The sequence below is a fragment of the Thermobia domestica genome, chromosome 2, assembly GCF_964235325.1.
Source record: "Thermobia domestica chromosome 2, izTheDome1.hap1.1, whole genome shotgun sequence".
NCBI lineage: Eukaryota > Metazoa > Arthropoda > Insecta > Zygentoma > Lepismatidae > Thermobia > Thermobia domestica.
Genome location: NC_137455.1, coordinates 50,678,388 through 50,701,399, shown reverse-complemented (window position 1 = coordinate 50,701,399; position 23,012 = coordinate 50,678,388). Strand labels below are relative to the sequence as shown.

General features: G+C 34.8%; 2 protein-coding genes across 4 annotated transcripts in view; one reads left to right on the top strand and one right to left on the bottom strand.

Annotated features, from left to right (window-relative positions):
- Window positions 1-23,012, bottom strand: part of Sytalpha (Synaptotagmin alpha) — a 282,148-nt gene that overhangs the window by 176,900 nt on the left and 82,236 nt on the right. The gene's annotated exons all lie outside the window — the stretch shown is intronic.
- Window positions 4,423-23,012, top strand: part of LOC145672025 (uncharacterized) — a 121,641-nt gene continuing 103,051 nt past the window's right edge. For 2 of the 3 annotated variants that reach the window (XM_081741238.1, XM_081741219.1), the window contains exons 1-3: window positions 4,423-5,675; window positions 14,070-14,171; window positions 18,154-18,383. In XM_081741238.1, the coding sequence (XP_081597364.1) occupies window positions 4,522-5,675; window positions 14,070-14,171; window positions 18,154-18,383 (1,486 nt within the window). In that variant the 5' untranslated portion in view covers window positions 4,423-4,521. The remainder of the gene's footprint in view (window positions 5,676-14,069; window positions 14,172-18,153; window positions 18,384-23,012) is intronic. The other variant, XM_081741228.1, reaches the window with a different exon arrangement.

Below are 23,012 nucleotides of genomic sequence, written 5' to 3'. Positions count from 1 at the left end.
TACAGTAGACGAAAAATATATTTGACGAACAGTATCACTGGCACGTACACTCATGTCTAAAATGATTGTCGCATATCTATAACTGTCTTCTTGTAAGAATATAATTTGATAATGATTTTGCAGGGTACTTTTAATACTGATACTATGTGTATAATCTGAAAATGTATATTTGTGGTAAATTTCATAGGAAAAGAATTATAAATACGAAAATTAGAATGAGTAAAACAAATTGTTGCTAAATGGACAAGAAAGTTTTATTTTCGTTTTACTCTTGTTATTTACTGCTCTTTTGGCATGAAATTTGCCGATTATACACATACTAACATTATAAGAAATACCGAGTGATTTCGTTATCAAATTACATTCCTACAGCAATATATTTATAGACATGCGACAATAATTTTGGACATGAGTATACATATTTCATACCGAGGTTGTTCAGGCGCTAGTAACGCCAGAGGCAAATATATTTTACGAACATATCATCTTCCATCATTTCAATGTAAATGAATCGGTCGCTCATAGGACAGATAGGGTCTAACAGTTTCTGTCGCTAACAGGACTGTCGCTTCTGGGACTAATTCAGTTTTTTATCTTCCGCCGCCACTGACACTAAGTATATATATAAAACTAAGTTTACGAAATGTAAATAAATAAGTAAATATTATAAAAATTTCGGTTATATTATAAATTTACTACACTTGGTTTCTCTTGAGTTTCTGAAGCATTCAAAGTTGATTAGATTTTTTTTTTCTCGATGCATCATTGTCTTTAAGGAGTTCGGTGGAAACTCAAACGACCGACACGAAATTGCTTATTCCAGTTTGGTAATGACGTCATTAAACTCTACAAGTTTTATCCTTCAAGTGCTTTACTTTCCCGCTTACAACCATGAAACTTTCGAAGAGGGAAAGGAAAAAAGATAATAAAGGGGGAAAAAGTGTTTAAATTTGAACTTTAAAAGTAACGCTCTAGTTCTCATTGTTAGGAACAACATATATTTTAATGTAATAATAATAGTACAATATGAATGTAAACAGTTTCATGTTAGCATTTCGACAGTACTGTAAAATCACGTGTAAAGATAACCTAAGAATGTTAATTTTTGGGTCTTGAATTCTAATTTGATTTGCCTTACGTTTTCCTCAGGCGATAATGCCGTCTTTGGTAGAAAAATGTTTGATATTGTACATTTTATTAAACTTCGACTTAGTTTTGAAATTTTTAAACAAAAATTTGATGGGAAATTATGATTATAAATTAACACAAATTAGAAGAATTGTGAATATTAATATATAGTATTAGTAGAAATGCCCGTTCTTCGTACGGGGACAATAGGTTTACGGAAAATATTTAAATCTTCTTCCTCTCTTAGGATACACATTGAGATTTCATTAACATTGTAATGATAATATCCCGTACGATACTACGTTTTCAGTGTAAATTTTTAACGTCCTTCTTCACATGTATCTTTTAATCAAAGAAATATCATAAAAATCTAGCTTGAAGTACAAAGGGTATTAGGAAAGTTCTGCAATATAATTATATTTATTTAATTTTTAAAAATAATTTTCATCACATTCAATATACCTCGCCAACCTCCGAAATTGATCGTTAAACCAGATCTGCCACGTTTCAATAGGGAGTAAGGCGCATTTGTTGCCCCAAGCCTTCGGAAGATCTTCATTACTGGGAAACCGCACTCCTTTCAGCTTCATTTTACATACGAGAACAGGGTAAAGTCACAAGGAGCAAGGTCTAGACCGTAAGGAGAGTGCTCAAGAAGTTTCAGTCCTGTTGTGGTCAAATATTCGGTAAAGGTTTTCGCGTTGTGAGGTGGAGCATTGTCATGATGGAGGAACCAAGTGCGCATTCTTGAATTTGGTCGTAGGTTCTTCATAGATTCGATGACTTTAAGCAGACGCTGTTCAGTGTACATCTTAGCTGTGACTGTCTTTTGTGTGTCCAAAATGACACATTCCACAATTCCACTCGATTTGAAAAATACAACTGTCATTTTCTTCTTTACTGTTTGAGATTTTCTGATAGCTACAGGTGTACCTTCTTCATCAAAGACCCTAACTTTGTTTTGAGTCTTGGTCGGCACATCATAATAATACAACCGAGTCTCGCCACAAGCATGATGTTGTTCGCATATCGATATTATCTGTTATCTGATGCATATCTGAGCATCTATCGGCACCACGTTACACGTCGTGTCATCTGCTCCTCAGTCAGTCTGCGCCACCCAGAGACAACAAAATTTCTTAACGTGCAAATGATCATGCAGAATCGAACGAATTGTTGGTGCATTTAGGCCTAAGGTATCTTCAATCTGTTCGTAGGTCACTCGCCTGTCTTCGTCAGGCATTTTCCTAACAGCAATAATGTTTTTCTTCGTAATTGACGATCGTGGCTTTCCCGCCGTCTCAGCGTCCTCCAGTAAGCAACAGCCTCGCAGTTCCTTGTACAGTGAAACCTGTCAACTTAGCCACCTCTCTAAGTTGGCCACCTGCTTATCTTGGCCTAGTTCGTCTTGAACCTGCATTTTCTCATAAGACATTTGTTACTTACTACTCTATAAGTTGGCCACCTGTCTATCTTGGAAGTTGGCCATACTGAAGCAATGTTTATCCTATAATGATAATGATAATTTTACCTATGTATCTTGGCCACGCAAAATATCGTTTTGTTATTTTTCTTAACTCTCTCGTTTCCCATATGAGAGGCAGATGTTCTGTATTTGTGACTGGAGAAAAGAAGCAAGGATCCGCGCGATTTGCTCGTGGAGGTCAATGGCCAGAAGACTACCCTGATAAAAGGGTGGTGAAGGAAGATGTGAATAAGAAAACGCACGTACAGGAATTCAGGAAATGGTTGTACGTATTTGTTTACCCTGTCTGTTTTGGTAAAACAATTAGCTATATCAGCTCCTCTCATCAGTGTGGAGCTTTAGTAATGCCAGAAAATTCTCAAGGTTAAAACTAACCATCTCAATTGTCAACTATTGGCACCTGTCGGCTTGTGAAAAGATAACGGAGTTTCTGAGATATGAATTCCCTCAAGATTTTCTCAAAACATCTTTTGCTGCGAGGGAAACATTTCTAGCTCATTAACAAGAGGTAGTTAACTACAATATTAGAATGTGCGTATCTGCCAAAAAAGAATAAAACAAATACGTCTAGAATGAACCACCATTCAGTAACAACTGAAAAGAAGTCATATAAATTGCATATGAATTTCTCAATTTATAACTTAGCTTTTCTTGTTTTCAATCTGAATAACTCAGTGTGCTATAATATCAATTTCAATAAACTGCGTACATACGCTTCTTTTCATGGTTGTTTGTGTTATTGTGTTTTCAATCCGAATAATCCAATGTACCAGACTAGTTTTCAGGAAGAGAAAGGTACGCACATATATTAAACATACTATAGTAATATTTTCTAGTACTGTATATTTTTATGATTACTCTATATGCATTATTTATAAGTAGCTGTCGTGCCACTGCTTATTAAAATTTTACAATCAAGTAATACTAGAAAACCTATTCTAAAAATGCACCAATCACACTTGTTTTCTGTAAGTTGGCCACCTGTCTAAGTTGGCCACTTTTCGATAGAACCGATGGTGGCCAACATAGACAGGTTTCACTGTAGTACCAGCAGTGTTATAACAAGAAAACTCAGCCGCGCCATTACAGGCATTGTTTTCAATGTAGATTTTCCTTAAATTCCTTTCTCTTCTCGTGTACGGGTTAAATCTGCCCCCTGGAAATTTACTGCCCTGACCCCGGACCTCTGTAAATACTGACCTTTTCTAATCATTTGAGGTAAACCACTGTGTACTGCAGGGTACAGCAAGGAACAGCAAAAGGTGGAAAAATGTTTTCGATCTTTTCTTTTCATAGATGGGGTATTCCTTAGAGATGACAAATATTAATCACTTGTTATAGAATTTCATCGTAAAATTAAGCCTATAGGTCATCTTTTAATATAATACGAATGGAAATAGAACTACTATTACAATAAAACAAACCTAACTATCAATATCCTTATTTTATCATTAGAATTTCCTTGGTCATGCACTCATGTTATTCTATAATTCACTGGTTTAACTATTCGACTTATGGTTTATTTTGAAATTACTTCGCCTCATGCTACGGCACAGTTTCATCTTTTTCTTCTCTGAATATGTTGACTAAAGTTACATATGAAGGAAGAAAGACAAACCCACATGGAATACATTAAATAGATCCGCATCCAGTTACTCTAACAACTTTCATCAATTTTTATATTGAATATACTATGCTAAAAGTATTTATTGAGTAACAAAACTCAGATGACTGGGACCAAGGTCTGCACCTGAAGACGTAAAACTTCATATGAATATGACGAAATGAATGAAAGAAAGAAAAAGAAATCCATAAATTATTGAAACATAAGTTGTAGCTGTTTCATGCATGAAGTTTAAATATAGCAGTGCCATTTCACTAAAGAAAGTACGTAAAAGCGTTTAATTATGAATTCAACAAGTTTATCAAGCGATAATTGTACACTACAAGAAAAATTGGATGATGATTTTAAATGTGCTAAGAACAAAGCAATTTCATGTATAAATGAAACTGAAGATTTAATAAGTGAACAGAATGAACTCTTAAAGAATATTACAACTACGTATCCAAAAAATATAATTAATAAATTGGTATCAAATACTAGTGCTGTGGCATTAGCACCCGTCTGGTTCAAAGATGTTCCAAGAAGTGAAGTTAGCCAGTCTGGAAAACAACTTGTAAAAGATGATTGTGAAAGATTTTGGACTTCACAGCTACCACAAATGAAAATTATTAATTCTCAACTTCATCTTAACAAAACTCTTTCTCCAGTAAACATTAGACGGAATGTTGAATCAGAATTATTATCCAATCTTCCTAAATCATCTACAATACTTAAATCAAGAGAATCTCTTGATACAGACAAATTGTCAGAGGTTCTAAGTTTAAAACAAACTTGTTATTCTAATTTAGTAGCAAAGCAACACAAGCATTGCTCAACTGAGAGAAGGTCTGATGATTCTTCCAAGCCATTAAGACGTTCGAAGTCAGAAATACTACATAGATCATCTGGTGAAACTCGTAAGTTGGAAACAGATCCATATTTTTCAAATAAAAGTTTATTTAGCCTAGATGTCAAAGCTGCTCGATATGTAATTCCGTCTAATAGACCTGCATCCTTCTGTATTGAACTTCCGTTAAGTTCAAGCGATGATACTGAAGCTTATTTACCAGCAAACTATTCTGATGGAGATAATGTAGATACAACCAAAAGATTTAAACAAGGTGATTTGTACAAAAATCCATTTAAGTCCAAGCCAAAAGCTGAAGAACGGAAACCTAAATTCACTGGTAAAAAACGCAAAATGCCACCACGTAGTTTGTTAATACGCAGGTTTGCCATGTATCTTAAAAAGCCAAAACCAAAGGAGTATATTCCCATATTCACAAGATATGATCTGCTTTATATACTAGGCTCTGCTATTATCTACCTCTTATACTTGTCAACAATTGCATACTTGATATGGGAGTATTATAACAAGGGAGATATGCTAAGCACTGAAATAGCGTTTGGCTGTATAATTTTCACATACTTTGTGTGTTGTGTGGTTAGTTTTCACTCGTAAGTATCATTTCCAAGTTTTCATTGAATAATAGCATCTAAAGCCTGTGACAAACATCTTGGCATTTCAGCTAAACGAATAAAACGCAAGCTCTGACGCGACGTTGCGGAGTGTTAAGGGGGGTGGCCATGGCTAAGCAGACGAACTATAGCGCGATCAGGTGGTAGAGGATGGACGTAGATGTGTACAAAATAAACGTGGCAATACCGCTCGCCTCTCATTTGCTAGCAGCATTTAAAGGAAACTGGGAACGCCGCCTTCAAATACCAAGATGTTTGTCACGCCGTTTATTATTAAATGATATATATATGACTAAGGACCAGTTCTGTAATCTTTTGATACTTTTCTGATAAGTTTCATAGTTGGAAAATTGCTGAATATGTGTTGTAATTATCATTGCCTGAAAATAGTAAGTGGTAATGTCGGATACAACTCTTTTCAAGTTTATTAGAAGGTAAGAGAATCTGTCCTAATCATAGCGCTCACTCTCTCAACAAATTGCAAGCTTCAATTAATTATAAAATTATAATTGATTAGGTTGAAGCTGAGTAATATAATACGTTTCCGGAAAACACTGAAAAAGTATGGTACTTTTTATTCTGCCTCATAATACTTATTTAAGTACTAGGTTGTTCTTGTACATATGTCGAAGTATTGTTAAAGCTATTTTAACATTCACTTTTTATGACACTTCATCTACTGGGTTGGTGAAAAAAAACTTGGCATTTTTAATCTATTATATAAAAATTACAGTATGCTATTTTTTTCAGTGCGTTAGCAATGCCCTCTGAAGCACATATAGTAATCACTAAAGCCCAAAATTAATGGAAAAATGCCATATATTGAACTTTTCATGATATATTCAAGAGTGGCGCAATTTCACAACTTAGAAGCAACTTGTTGCAATTTTCCATGTTCTCTTCCACTACTCTCTGTCCATGCAGGAATGACACAATAGCAAAGATTTGGCTCATGTTATCTGGTCAAGTGATCGCTGCGTCTAACAATAACTGGCGTTGGAATGTGGCAAATGGAAGCGGGTGCGGTGCGTCTCTTCAGTTCTTGGAATTTTGAATTACAAAGATAAACGAAAGGCTGACTTTAAAGAAATAGCCAAGTGTGAACAATTATTGTACGTTGCTGGTGTGTGTAACACGAAGCTGCTGTTGGAGAGCATTTCAGTACTTCAGAATGCCGAAAGTAGGTCTTTCTAGAAGAGAGAAGATGGAAAACTTTGTGAGTAAGTTTGGGTGTATTGTACTTTCAACAGATAGCTCTGTACTTTTTTCAAATTATGTGAAACTGTGTTTTCCGCTGAGAAATGTTATTTTGTCATACATTATATAAGCACCGCAAAACACAAATCAGAAACGACACGCAAATCAGCAGGTGAAAAAGATTCAGAATGTTCCAAGAACATTCTTGTTTCGCGTATTAACAGTTTTGCGAATAATCTGTGTGAATTTTTAATTACAGTGGACATTCCTTTATGGAAGCTAGAGAAAATATTTCCCTTAGAAACTTTCTCGACAAATATATATTGATTAGTGCGTACGTATAACGTTCATAGTGTGTACTGTACAACAGAAATATTGATGGTATCCGTAAAAGTGTTAGTGACAAAAGTATATAGATTTCAATTGATGAAACATTCGATATTTTAAGCCGTTCCATTGCTAATGTTGTAATTGGAACTTTAGCGGAACATATAGCGGAAGCAGTTGGCTTCCGCTATATATAGGTCATGACTCTTGATGTCCTATCTGTATCGGCCAATAAGATCAGAGTATATCTGAAACTCTTGGGATCCACGAAAATGTATGCTAATGTAGTTATTGACAATGACATGAATCCTTTCCATATTATTTGTTTCCAGTATGCTCTACTAGTGACATCTGCAGATGTAGAAAGATCATTTTCAAATCAGAAGCGAATTCTTTCTGACAAGAGGCAAAGTTTTTTTCTTTTCAAAATCTTATAAAATTGTTGAGAATTTCAGAGAACAAGAATATGAAATAACTTTCTTCATTGAAAATAAACTGCTAGTGCAGTGTACAGCAATTTCATTCTATTATTTCGTGTGCTTTGAATGTTTTCTAAATTGTTAACAGAACTGTTTATGGTAGTATTTTTGTGTTTATCATTTTCTTTCATTGTCACTACTTATGAATGACGAATGCATTGTTAGATATCATCCCTTGCGGGTTGCACATTTATCAGGTTTCCAGAAATTTTAAATAGTAAGTACTAACTGCAAAGTGAAATTTTATTCTTTTAGGATCATACCTCAGTTAGTAAACCAATTATAGGCTATTATAGTTTTAAAATATTTTAGTACGTCTTTCTTCCCAAAAGTCCTTGTTTGTTTGTTTATTTTCAATTTCACTTACCATTTTTAGGTTTTTATTTTGCAATGTTGCCAATCTTTTGAGCTTTTTTTTATTTTGCTATTAATTCCGGGCTCTTGTAATTACATTCTAGTTAAAAGTAAGTCAGTAGTGATGGAAAAATATACGATGCAGGAGCATGTAACTATTGAAAAATATAACAAATACGTAAGGTTACAGCTAAAACTGTGTTCAAATTACACGGGACAACTGTAAAGGGTGTGTCACTCAATAGGTTGAACAAACAGATTCGGTTAAGGACAGAAAAAGAAGTGTCCGTTCTTGTACCAGAAACCCTGCGGAAAATATTGCCTCTGTGAGCGCCAGTGTCACTGAATGTTCTAGAACGTCAAAGCACTGTCGGGTTTTTGAATTAGACACTTTGAGGAACACCATGCAGTGGATTATAGCGGAAGATCTGTCTCTGCAAGATTTAGATGACTCAAGAGCTTAAGCCAAACGACCACGTGCAGCGACCAGGATGACGTCACGTCATGCAGCGCACGAAAAACAATTGAGTTGTTAAAAGTTTCATGGGAGACTGATTTCACGCAACATTGATTACAATTGGCCTCCAAGATCATAAGATCTTAAATCGTGTGGCTTTTATCTCTGGGTATTTGTAAAGTCCAAAATTTACAGCAAATCTTGCACATGACAACTACCGGTATTCCTTAACTTGGAGAAAAACTCCAACGTACTATCCGACGACGGCAAAAATCATATCAAAAATTTGAGAAAATGTAACTGGAAATTTTGTCAAATGATTGTGCAAGTGTCATAGAAACATGGAGGACATTTTCCGGATATTATTTTCCACATTTAATTAATCGGAATGTTTACTCTTTCAAAGTATATTACAACTTAACAAATTCATGCATAAATAAAGGATTATTTCGTAAATTGAAATACTGCGTCACTTTTCGGATACCCTTTATGTATCATTTTCAAGTGCTACATTTGACTGCTTTCTTTTTGGATTATGATTCGTTATTAGTGACTAGTCCCATGTTATGTGCCAGAAACTGGTGGTTTTTGATTATTGGATTAATAATAATAATATAATAATAATAATAATAATAATAATAATAATAATAATAATAATAATAATAATAATAATAATAATTTATATGCATATGAGAGTGAGCACACCGAAAGTTAAAAAATGTATATAAATGTAAATCATTTCTGTCGCTAGAAAGTGGATGATAAATGAATCCAAATTTGTCACAGAATAAAAGTTTCCCTTCAAATGTCTGTAAAATCCAAATAAAAAAAATGACTTCCATTAACATTGCGCGCAGTGATACCGTTGAGATTTCTCTTTGTTTGAACGCTTTCTCCCTTGATTCTCTGCCTAAATTTGTCGTAGTATTTGCTTTTTCCACAATCCTCCGCCCCCCCCACGTTTATCTGACTATGACTAATTAATGAGTAAACGTTTCAAGCTTCGTCCTTCAGTTTTGTATCATCTCTCAAGAGAATCTCACTTTTATTTTTGCTGCTATATCTAACGCCATTAGGGTCATATTACAGTCCTGTATTAATGTTAACTTTATTTTATCTCTACTTTTGAGTGATGTATTGTAATTTGCAGAAAGAAAACAAAAGAATGATCATATTTTGATGTTTAAAATTATCTCTACAAAAGTTTTGACTGACTGATCAACGCCTTGCACAAACTGCTTAAGCTACAAGGATTTGTAATGTAAATGGTCACTGAAGATCTTTGAAACTTTTGACGTGGAAATTGGTAGTGGGGTGGGGAAGAAGAAATTAGGATTGAGGTTAATTTAAATAATATGCTTATATCTCGAAATTGCTTAAGGTTAAAGATATAAAATTTTGGTATTTCGAATTTCCATTTAAATTAATAAACATACGTTTCAGTATTTCTTTCATATTTGACTTAAAAGGGAAGAATAAAAGTGTAGGGGTTGAATGATGCATATATTTCTGAATTCCTTAAGAATAGATACACAAGGATAAAAGTGGATCTGTGAAGGTAGGGGGACGTCATGCCGTCCCGAGTGCCTATCTTTGCCTATTGTAATTTTTTAGGAAGTGGGGGAAACCGTAGATATTTTTGGAAGTGGGGTAATGGTGTCCCCTGCGTCCCTCCTCACTTTTACTTCTGAAGATACGTACATTATTATTGTTACTTGAATTTTTCATTAAATATAATTAAATATGTGTTTCAGCCTTTTGTAATTTTAGTGGGAAGGGAAGAAAAGAAGTGGGAAGAGAAAGAAATTATTGTTGTAATTATTATATTACGATGTCCATCCTTTAGATATACGAAATTCGGCTTCTTGTTTAAAAGCGTTTTTTGATGTTAGAGCTAGGATTGAAGAAAAATGGGTGAAGTGGTTCACTAAGATGCCCATTTACCTAGAATTGAAGAAAAATGGGTGGAGTGGTTCATTAAGATGCCCATTGACCTAGAATTGAAGAAAAAGAGGTGGAGTGGTTAATTTAGATGCCCATTGACCTAGAATTGAAGAAAAAGGGGGGAATGATTCACTAAGATGCCCATTGACCTAGAATTGAAGAAAAAGAGGTGGAGTGGTTTACTTAGATGCCCATTGACCTAGAATTGAAGAAAAAGGGGTGGAATGATTCACTAAGAAGCCCATTTACCTAGAATTGAAGAAAAAGGGTGGAGGGGTTCACTAACATGCCCATTTACCTAGATTTGAAGAAAAAGAGGTGGAGTGGTTCACTTAGATGCCCATTGACCTAGAATTGAAGGAAAAGGGGTGGAATGATTCACTAAGATCCCATTGGCCTAGAATTGAAGAAAAGGGTGGAGGGGTTCACTAAGATGCCCATTGACCTAGAATTGAAGAAAATGAGATGGAATGATTCAGTATTCTCATTGACCTAGAATTGAAGAAAAGGGTGGAGGGGTTCACTAAGATGCCCATTGACCTAGAATTGAGGAAAAAGGAGTAGAGTGGTTCACACGAGACGTTTACATTTCGTGCGATGACAGAACTGGGAAGAATTCCACATCCAACTATAGGCTGATATTTGCAGCAAGCAAAAAGATCTACAAAAGCAGTGGGTAATTATGGGTTGAGGCTCACTGCGAAAATTTAGCAGCAAAGAATAAAATTCTATGACCAACTTGTCCCTTTATAACAGATACAGAAGTTACTATACAACAAACTCCAATAATGAATATGGTTTAAATGTTATTATGACACATCTTTCGTGGACTTCTCGTGACGCGAAAGGTCTCTGGCAACTAAGCAAATCATGGGATAAATTTTTGACCTGAATTTACAAAACGAGTCGAGAAAGTTTTCGATATGAGACGAGAAAATGCTTTTCGAGAATTGATAGAAGAGGAGAAAGGCTTCTTCAAACATTACAAGACGTGCCGAGAAAATTTTATTTATCGTCTCGCCTCGCGAGTAACACAATCCAGAGTTTCTGCACCGAAAATAGTAATAATAACAATTTATCCATGAGATGCTCCAAGGTTAAGACATGGCGAGGGATACAGAATACGAGAAAGGAAAACACACACACAGAGGGTTTAAAAATGTTTGTTTTAAACGAAAAGGCAAATTAGAATTCATTGTAAGGGAAGAAGATGACCTGCGTTGGGAACACGTAAAAGAAATGACAAGCAAAGACGACGTGAGATGGCGACTCGTCACTTGATGCACTGAGGCGTGAAACGAGACACGAAGGGAGAAATATCTATCATGTGACTCAAGATGGAAAGGATGAGCACATGCTGAGACAGACAACATATATAGAAGAGCGAAGAAACTCTAGTTTATTGTCGGAAACAGAAATAGCATCACATTTCATTTTTTTTTATTTTCTTGCTCAGAAAGTTAATCAAGGATGATGTAACATGAGGTTTTGTTTTCGCAGGGCGTGGAAAACTTTTTTCTTGTAAGAATAAAAAAAACAATACTTACAGCAAAGCCCACTTAGTACAATACAGCAAGCACCGGAAAGAAAATAAACACAGTGAAAATATATATCAAATTTTGACGCATAATTTTTCAATTTAGAGAAGGAATCCACAGATATTTCATATTATTTCATATTCCTCTGATGATAGGCGTGTCTACAAGGTGCAAGGTCATAGTGCAAAGCGCGTTCATGATATGTCAGATTTTTTGAAACAGTAATTGAAATATTTAAACTAATTAAGGTTTTCTTAGTGTATAAAACCTGCCCAACTTATAAGAGAAAAAAAAAACTTTAATTAGCATCTACTTGGAGTTCGTGGTATTGGAGATAAGCGCTAATAACACTTATCTGAAGAGCATTGCAGATAAGAAATTCAGGAAAACAGGCTTTAATTAAGAACTAACAACGGGTATGGGAGGTAAATAGTGGTATAATTCGTATCCCGTGTTGATCTATAGATTTAATTTCATGTAATCTCAGAATACTAAAGGAACGCTAAACGCTAAACCCGGATGTGGAAGGGTGGAGGGAAAAATCCCTTAAGTCTGCCATAGTTTGACAACATACATTAAAAAGAACTGGAGCAGAAAGCGACTTTTAAAAAACTAATTTTTAGTTCCAGAACATTAGTACCTATTTTCCTACGCTGCTTTATCGGCTTAACGTACTAGTGGATCATCATAAATTTTTAAATTTATTGTCGCAATTATGTATAATAGGAAACATATGGGGTGGTTTGTGCTTCCATTTGAAGATGCTATTATTTTGCCCAACCTAATTAAGACATATTCTATCTTCTTTTTTATGCTATTATTTTGCCCAACCAAATTAAGACATGTTCTACCTTTTTTATGCTATTATTTTGCCCAACCAAATTAAGACATATTCTACCTTTTTTATGCTATTATTTTGCCCAACCAAATTAAGATATATATCCTATCTTCCTTTTTATGCTATTATTTTGTCCAACCAAATTAAGACATATTCTATCTTCCTTTTTATGCTATTATTTTGCCCAACCAAATTAAGACATATTCTACCTTTTTTATGCTATTATTTTGCCCAACCAAATTAAGACATATTCTATCTTCTTTTTTATGCTATTATTTTGCCCAACCTAATTAAGACATATTCTACCTTCTTTTTTATGCTATTATTTTGTCCAACCAAATTAAGACATATTCTATCTTCCTTTTTATGCTATTATTTTGCCCAACCAAATTAAGACATATTCTACCTTTTTTATGCTATTATTTTGCCCAACCAAATTAAGACATATTCTACCTTTTTATGCTATTATTTTGCCCAACCAAATTAAGACATATTCTACCTTCTTTTTTATGCTATTATTTTGCCCAACCAAATTAAGACATATTCTACCTTCTTTTTTATGCTATTATTTTGCCGAATCAAATTAAGATATATATATATATATATATATATATATATATATATATATATATATATATATATATATATATATATATATATATATATATATATATATATTCTATCTTCTTTTTTTAAATTATAATGGACGAGGGCTATTTCTTCAACTTTCGCTTAGCCCTCCAGGAGAAAAGCCATGTAAGATCACGAAATAGACCAAGATAAAGTTGTTCAATGGACCTCACCCCCTTCCTCTCCACAGTGTTAGATTGACTTCTGCCATTCAATCATTGTGAAGTAGCGAGCTTGGAAACTTATTAAGTACAATCGAAGGGCCCGCCAAGTGAAATTCAATTTCTCCAGGCTTCGATTTTTAAACTTCAGAGAACTTCACAGACTGTTCATATATTGTAATCTAGTGCTTTTTACAAACTACGCCTGTCTATCAATATGGGGCCCTGGGCAGTGTCTAATGAACAGTTTGTCTCGTCCACGTTTCGCTATATCATGTGGTTCTTCTTTGGCAGTTTAGCAGAGGTTGAAAAAATACCTCGTAATTCTAATGGAATCTTAATTTTAAAATTCTATTGGATTAGTGTAGATTAATTAATGGATATTAATAAGATTAGGTATAAATATGTCATATTTTTAAGTGTATTGTTCGTTTTAAATGCATTTCAGGGCCTATGTGCATTTCAGGTTGTATCGCAATAAAACAATGGTCGCTGGGGAAAAGTTTTTATCTGTTGCATGTACACTTTTAGGAGTCAATTTCCTGTTCAGGTAATATTTGTGAGATATCTATATATAATACTTAATACTGTAAAATACTGCAATTTTACTTAAAGAGTAGTATTCACTTAAAGAATAATGTTGTTGATCCACTGCTTTACCTAAATACTCAGTGTAAGGTTGTTGAAAAAGCATATCTTATAAAGGGAGAATACAGAAGAGTTATAATCAACCGACAGTTCTTACTTTATGAAAACCCGTTCCGACACTATTGGTTGCGTTCTGTCGGATCATCCACATTATGGACTATCGCCTGAATCACAATTTTTATTGTAGCAACCCTAACTTGAGCACAGGGATAGGAATTCTATCCAATTCCTCCGTGCAGGTTTTCCATAAGGCATTGACGATATGAGATTGTAGATAGCATTTTAACAGCCGGAAAAGGCATAAATTTATTGAGCTCGCATCAGGCGTTTATACGAGGTTATGGAAGAAAATAACACGGATTGCAGTCTCTTTCTTCATGTCATAATACAGCTAGAGAGAAGAGGAAGAGGTGGATGATGAATAATATGGACCCAGTATGTTGACAAATGCAGCAATACAAGTCATCAAAGACATGCAAAGGAGGAAGGTCACTGGAGACAACGACATACTAGCAGATTTGCTCAAGGTGTTAGAAGAATGTGATGAAAGTACTGACTTCATTTATTAACAAGATCCACCTGAGTGGAGAATGGGCAAAGGATTTTCTTGATGTTACAATGATGACATTACCCAAGAAAAAGCAAGCAAAGAAGTGCAGCAATCACAAAATCATTGGCCTTATTTACCACACTACCAAGATTATCGCGAGTATACTGAAGCGGTGGCTGTAAAGTAAGATAGAAGAGGTATTGGAAACACATCAACTTGGATTCCGGAAAGGAAAGAGCATCAGAGATGACATTGGGTTGATGATAATTAAATCAGAACGAGTTCTTTACTAAAAGAAGAGTTGTGTTTATGCTTCATCGACTGTCAAAAATATTTCTACCGGGTCATTTGGACTAAAATTCTGAAAATACTTAAAAAAAAAAATATTTTCACTGGAGACTAACGACTCATTTGCAACCTGTACATAGGACATGAGTGAAATTGTGCTTGAATGAAGGAAAATCTAATAGTTTGAGAGATTGCAAGAGGAGTCAGACAAGGATGTAACATGTCACCCCAATATTTATAGTGAATGTTTAATGAAGGAAGCATTCATTAAAATGCTCATTGGAGATTTCAAGATCGGAGGGCAGATCATTAACAAAATCAAGTATGCAGATTATACTTATTGTAGCTAGAACAGAAGAAGAGGTATCGGAGATTATTGACCAAATAGTTGATACAAGGAATATATATATATATGGCATGGAAATCCCCATGAGAATGTTCCGAGAGAACGCACCCTTACGAGTCAAACTAGAACAAAGAGAACTTGAAGAGGTCAATAATTTCAAGCATCTGAGAAGTGTGTTGACCAGATATCTTGCTGCATCAAAGAGATCACGTCGAGAATTGTCATAACCAAAGAACCATTCAAGAGGAAAAGATCATTCTTAACTAGCAGGCTTAATATTGGTCCGAAGGAGAGGTTGGTTTAGTGCTATGGTTCAGAGACGTGGAAATTACGGAAGTTAGAGAAGAAATATTTAGAGACTTTCGAAATGTGGTGTTGGGGGAAGATGGAGAAGATAAAATGGACGGAAAGAATAACAAACGAAGATGTTTTAAAACAGATAGGAGAGAAGAGGATGCTTTTAGCCAGCATTCTTCATAGGAAGGCCAATTGGATTGGTCATCTTGCGAAGCAATTGTGTTCTTTATACCGCCATAGAAAGAGAGCGAGGAGTAGGAAGAAAAAGAATACAACTGATCGATTATTTGAAAAAAATAGAAGATTTGAAAGAGGAAGCTGAAAATCGAAAAACGTGGAAGAAATATTCCCAGGCCGAAATCCAAATTTAAGGGGAAAAAACACCTCATTAGTCTCAGGACTTGCCAACAAGCATAATACTTATAATAATACTTATAATAATAATAATAATAATAATAATAATAATAATAATAATAATAATAATAATAATAATAATAATAATAATAATAATAATAATAATAATCATAATAATAATAATAATAATAATAATAGTGATTGACATTGGCACTGTGCGTTTGGAAGTTTACATATGCAGTAAGTGTTACACGCCATTTGACCGGGTCTTGAGAAAATAGATATTATGACATCTAATACTGTTGCGGCAGGAAAATGTTGTAATTAATTAAGGTGGCCAATACTTTCAATAATATCAATCGTGGATATGTATATAGTTATGTCTTCTACAATTTGTTTTTCTAGTTGTATGTTTAATTGATGTCGGATATTGGTTGTACAGCTGTTCGTGGATAAACGTTGCCAGGGCTTAAATGTGTTAATTATGATTACAGTCATGAATGAACCAGTCAATATAGTATATGAACTTTGCAGTAAAATGAAGATTATACATGATGCCTTTTATGGGTAGAAAACAATTCATACTTCGCCAGTAATTTAGCTGTATTTCCTCAATGGAAAACAATACAACAGATACTGCCCTTTACTTCATTTATACGATGTTAGACACGCAATATGACCATTTGAGTTGAGATATTTATTACTGATATCTTATGCACTTGGCTGTTCACGTCCTATACGTGATATTTTATAGTCCTCATTTCCTTAAATGTCACTAATCCTTTTAATCTTTATCACTGGTTGTAATGATTTTGCCACTGATATAAAAACAGATAGGTAATAAATTAAAATACAAGGTCTACACAGTTAAATTTTAACTTGTATTAGACAACTTTGGTATTATTTGGCACAGTCTTAAATAATCAAAAATTATTACTATATTAGTGCACAGTGTGAAAAGCCGTTGGATTCATGTATCCATACAATAGGTCGTTGAACTGCTGCCAATACCCATGCAGATTGATGTACGCGTACACAGTTATTTAGAAATCTCTAGTCGGAGGTGTGTTTAACCATTTCACATTTAATGTCAGAAACCTGACATCGATTCCCGGTTAAATCAATTGTAAACTATGTAACACTATAGTTTTATGTTTCATAACATCAGTGATAAAAATAAATGTTCGCCTCAAAACAAGTAGAAAGAACTTGTGTTTTCAAAGCGACTTCTTTGAAAGCTAATGTTAACTTAACTTAACTTACAAGAGAGGGGAGACACTTGTTCCAGGTCTATTGCAATCACACTTGGTGGGTGGGTAAATCTTGTCCCCAAATACTATAATCCGTTAAACTTTTTGCAACTTTTATCTGGTTCCGGAGTTATATGATTTTTGAAATTTTGCGTATTTTGGTTTTCGTACCCTTATAGGGAGATAAGGGGACGTTTATATATATATATATATATATATATATATATATATATATATGTGTGTGTGTGTGTGTGTGTGTGTGTGTATCAGTAAGTACTTTAAATTATTATCTCATATGACCCTATAGCACTCACACTATAGTCGTAAACAACGAAATGTCTCAAATTTGGAATATATATTAGGTCTTGGGGGTTGTGTATTCAAAATCAGGAATGCATTTAAGAGCTATTGCAATTGTCTACCCACGAACGATCTTTGGTGATCCTGGTGTCAACGGTTCTTAAGATACAAACTTTCAAAGATATTATAGGCTATGGAGCTTTTATGCTCTAACTACTGATCCTTTCGACCTATATCTATGAACTATAAATCATTCTATTCAGCTCAACGTTTTGCTCTCAATTTTAGTATAAATAGAAGAATCATGAGATAAATTTAATAAAAGTATGTTACAAATATGTTATTTTAAGTTTTAGTTCCCCCAAAATTCCTCGCGTACTTCAAGGGTGTGCCCACCCCAGGTTTAATACCACTTCTTCATATTCCCTTTCATATTCTTCATATATATATATATATATATATATATAAAGGTACCACATTTTATTGTCTTTATTTTCAGGACAATAGAAGCTTTACGCTTGGGTCGTAAATGTAAACAGTTTCAGAAGGCTGAAAATAAAGAAGAACAGTCAAACTCATTTGCTTCCATGGACAATGTATTATGTGAAATATCATTGGTTGGACTTTGTCAAGGTGCCTGTCTCTGCGTCCCGCTGCTCATTCAGCAACTCATCAATTATTGTCGCCTTCAACAGGAAAAGGAAAGGGAGCAAGAACTGTACTCACTTCGTAAGTTTCATGTTTTATTATGGCAGGAATAACGTTTCGAATAACGTTATTTCGGTACTGTTGATATTATTGCTTACGAGTCGAGACGAGACATCAGGTTTTCCTAATTAGTTTCCATTTTAGATATTTTTCTCGTCCCGTCTCGTCTTGTCTCATCTCGATCCAGGACCAAGCTAACAGAAACCATGCGCGTTAGAAAATTACGCCAGTAGTGTACGCAGGATCCCATCAATGGAAGAGGGGAGTTCAAGTCAGGGGCGGATCCAAGACGGACTTTTGGGGGTGGGGTGGATTGTAATACTACTACTTAGAGCTAGTTTTAAGAGTTCCAAGCTGTGGGATTGGTTTTATTTATATATAAAATAAAAAAGTTGCCTCTTCTGGGGGGGGGGGGCAATCGCCCCAATCGCTCCCCTGGATCCGCCTCTGGTTCAAGTACTTAATCTCACATGTTTTCAGGACATACGTGATTTCTGTTTCAATACCGATATCTTAAAATAGTAAATGTTTATTTTTCCACAATGTATTCCACAACATATGTAATATCCATAAGGCAGGCACGGTGGCTCAGTGGTAGAGCTCTTACCTCTAGTGCGTGGGGTCCCTTGTTCGATCCCCGGCCAAGTAAGTTTGTGATGAACAACATCGTGTCCGTGAGTTTTCTCTGAGCACTCCTGTTTCCTCCCATTTTATCATTCCACCAGTTCTTTCATTCACCATTCACTTGCTTTAATCCTCGTCTCCCTTAGCCTAACTTGCATGATCGTGGGACGTTAAATTCAAAGATTTAATTTCACTTCATTAATAGCCATAAGAGGAATGTTAAATTTCCGAAACACCCGCTTGTGTGTGCTACTATTAACAACGCTTCAAACGCTACGATTTCTGAAACATGTGTTTCAGCTGATTGATTTATGCACTGCTCGAGCAACCAGTGACTCGAGCAAACAGTCTATTATTAGCATCTCTGTTTTCTGATTAATTATGTAAAGGATATCATTATCAGACCACACGCTTAGTATAAAGGCATTTGTTAGCATATGTCGCATGTTATTGATTGATGCACGCGTCATTATCACTCTCTATCATCTATCGCTTCCCTACGTGTTTAGTGGCGTTTTGATGTAAAGGTAATATAGTTTAAACTCAATATAATTATGATGAAATATAAAAACTAAGTGCACTTTTTTTCATAGCTAAATAAAATGACTATTCTTACAGTCTATGTAGTTGCTGTTCTGAAAATATTCTTTAAAACTGCTGCTGCTTATATCCTCGGTCGCTTCAAATACAAAAACACTAAACTCACATATTTATGGATTCTTCATTAGACAAAACATTAATTATGATATGCTGCCCAACATACTGTAAATATATCGGAATAACAAAATAACCGAAACGGAACTTATAATTTATCCATCACTATCCAGAATAAAACAAAAGTAAATTTTATCACATAATATAATCTATGTAGATTTTGTCACTTTATAACTCTAGCAAAGTAGCACAGATGTTGGCTCAACGTTAGAAAAACAATTTTGCAACGAATTCACCGTTTCGTACCGTTGGGCCAACAATTTTCCAACGAATTCACCGTTCCCCAACTTTGGCCCAACAATTTTCCAACGAATTCATCGTTCCCAACGTTGGTCCAACAATTTTCCAACGAATTCATCGTTCCCCAACTTTGGCCCCAAAATTTTCCAATTAATTCATCGTTCCCAACGTTGGGCCAACAATTTTCCAACGAATTCACCATTCTCCAATTTTGGGCCAACAATCTGTGGGATTTGAGTATGGCCACTATGATCAACTGCTCCCCTATCACGTCCCTGGGCTTATATATAGTGTGAATGAATAGAAGTTCAAAACCTAATGAATTTTAAAATTGTTAATAAAATATATAATAACGAAGTCTCAATTCGTTTAGTAATTACTTCAATTCAAATTTAACTTGTGTTCTCAGGATCTTATATAATAGATTTAAACTCATTCCTTTCAATGTTTGATGAATTGTTTTAATGATTTTAAGCTTCTTAATACTATGAGTGGACATCGTTAGATATTTAGAAAGACTTGGAGCCACAGAATCCTAATCTTAAGTGTTTGAGTCTCTTACATATGTCTTGAGCCTGGTATCAATATTCCTCTTGATCATACACGTGTAAGAGGTTTTCCATAGACACACAGCTTCATATACTCCTCGTATAAGCACTATTCTTAGCGAAGTATTTTTTGTAATCCTGATGAAACAGAGGATGAAAGGAGCAATAGCTTTCAAAAATATTTTAATAAGCACATTAGCCCTGTAAGATTAGTTAGATCATATAGTAAATATAATTACGCTTACTAGCAGCGAAGTGGTTCTCCAAATCGTATCCTTTTAACAGGAATTGTGCTTGCTTGTTTAGGAAATTACTAATTCTGTAAATAAGTTGTATAAATTACGTTAAAACAAATGACAATCGATTATTTTGCAACCGCTGTCCTTCAAATACAGTAGTACTCCCCCCGTTGGCGCGAATGACTCATCCTCACTCTCTTTTATGACCGGAATTTTTGAAATTCGTTCCCTTTTACGGCCAGGCCCGCGGTCAATGACCCAGGAGTACATAGGACCACCCCCTCTAAATTTTGGCAGGGGTACTATGGCCCATCCCCTAAATTTTGGCAGGGGTACATAGGACCACCCCCTTAAATTTTGGAAATTTCCAAATTTAAAAATTTGGTATGGTAGCCTAGGACCATAGTATGTACCTCTATCAGTATTGGGGGTCTATGTCGTTCCCTTTCATGGGTAAAAAATTGCCAAAAAGTCAAATTTCGGGGGATTTTGACCTAATTTATCCCCTTTGATGAGGTGTTATTACCTTATATAGTTATATGGGCGTATACAGGGGTCCACTACCTTTCATAAAACATGGGTATATTAATGCACCCTTGAAAAATTTGGGAGGGGTACCTTGGCCCACCCCTTCAATTTTGGAAATTGCCCAATCTAAACATTTGGTATAATAGTATAAGACCCTAATATATATTACTATAACCTCGTTCCCTTTTAGGGGTACACAATTGCCAAAATATAAACGTAAGCAATACGTTGTACCACGTGTTTCGTTTTTTACTTAATTTATTCCATTGAATGAGGTCCTATTACCTTATATCGTTATATGGTCACGTATGGGGATTCATTTCCTATCATAAGACATAGGTACATTTGTGCACCCGTTTAAATTTTTGGGAGGCGTACTTTGGCCCACCCCTTTAATTTTGGAAATTGCCCCTTTTACATGTTTGGTATTATAGTATAGGACCCTAATATAGATTAGTATAAATTTGGGTGGTTCATCTTGTTTCCTTTCATGGGTACGAAATTGCCAAATTTTAGTACAACCACGTGTTTGGTTTTGGCTCAATTTATCCCCTTTGATGAGGTCCTATTACCTTATATGGTTATATTTTCATGTATATATTGGTCCATTTCCTATTATTAGACATGGGTACATTGATGCATCCCGGGAGAGGGATTCGGTATCATAGTACATGCCTCAACATGTATCATGATAAATTTGGGTGGTCCACATCGTTCACTTTCATGGGTAAAAAAATTGCCAAAATATAAACATAAGCTATATGTTGTACCACGTGTTTGGTTTTGGCCCAATTTCTCCCCTTTGATGAGGTTCTATTACCTTATATGATTATATGGTCATGTATATGGGTTCATTTCCTATCATAAGACATGGGTACATTGATACGCCCTTTAAAAATTTGGGAAGAGGTTGCTTGGCTCATCCACTCAGTTTTAGGAATTGTTTAATATAAGCATTTGGTATCATAATACAGGTCTTCAATATGTACCACTATAAATTTGGATGGTCCACCTCGTTCCCTTTAATGGGTAAAGAACTACCAAAAATCAAATTTCGGAGGTTATTGACCCCTTTGATAAGCACGTTATATGAATATGTACAGAGGTTTATTACCTTTATATGTTTATGTGCCCTTTTAAATTTGGGAATTATCAAATAACAAAATTCGGTAAACGTTTTCTAGGACCCGTTGTAGATGTTGGTGTTCCTCTTATAGCCAAATACTCAAATTTGAAGGTTATTGACCTATTTTTTTGATACGGCTTTATTATTGAATAAGTACAGGATTTATTACTTTTTCGTAAGACACAGGTGTATTTGTGTACCAATCTTACATTTTGGGAGGAGTACATTTCTTATTGTCATATCAATAATTCGTAATTGTTCTTAGAATTGGGTGGTATCTCTTTCTTTGGGTAAACCATTGTCAAATATTAGTATGATCACGTGATCAGTTATTGACCTATGATGGGATTAGGAGTCCAGGACATTGGTACATTTAAACTTTGTAGGATAATTTGAGAATTGTCAAATGAAATTGCGTCATTGGTTTTGATTATTCCAGCCAAATATAAACGTAAGCAGTACGATGTACTACGTGATTGACCTTGATGAGGTAGTGTACAGGGATTCATTTCCTTTGTTGTGGTACTTCCTAAGTTTGAGTACACACTTCTAGAAAACAGTTGGTTCTACTCAGGTAAACAATTGACGGACATTATTGACCTTATTGAACATATAATGATATGATTAATTC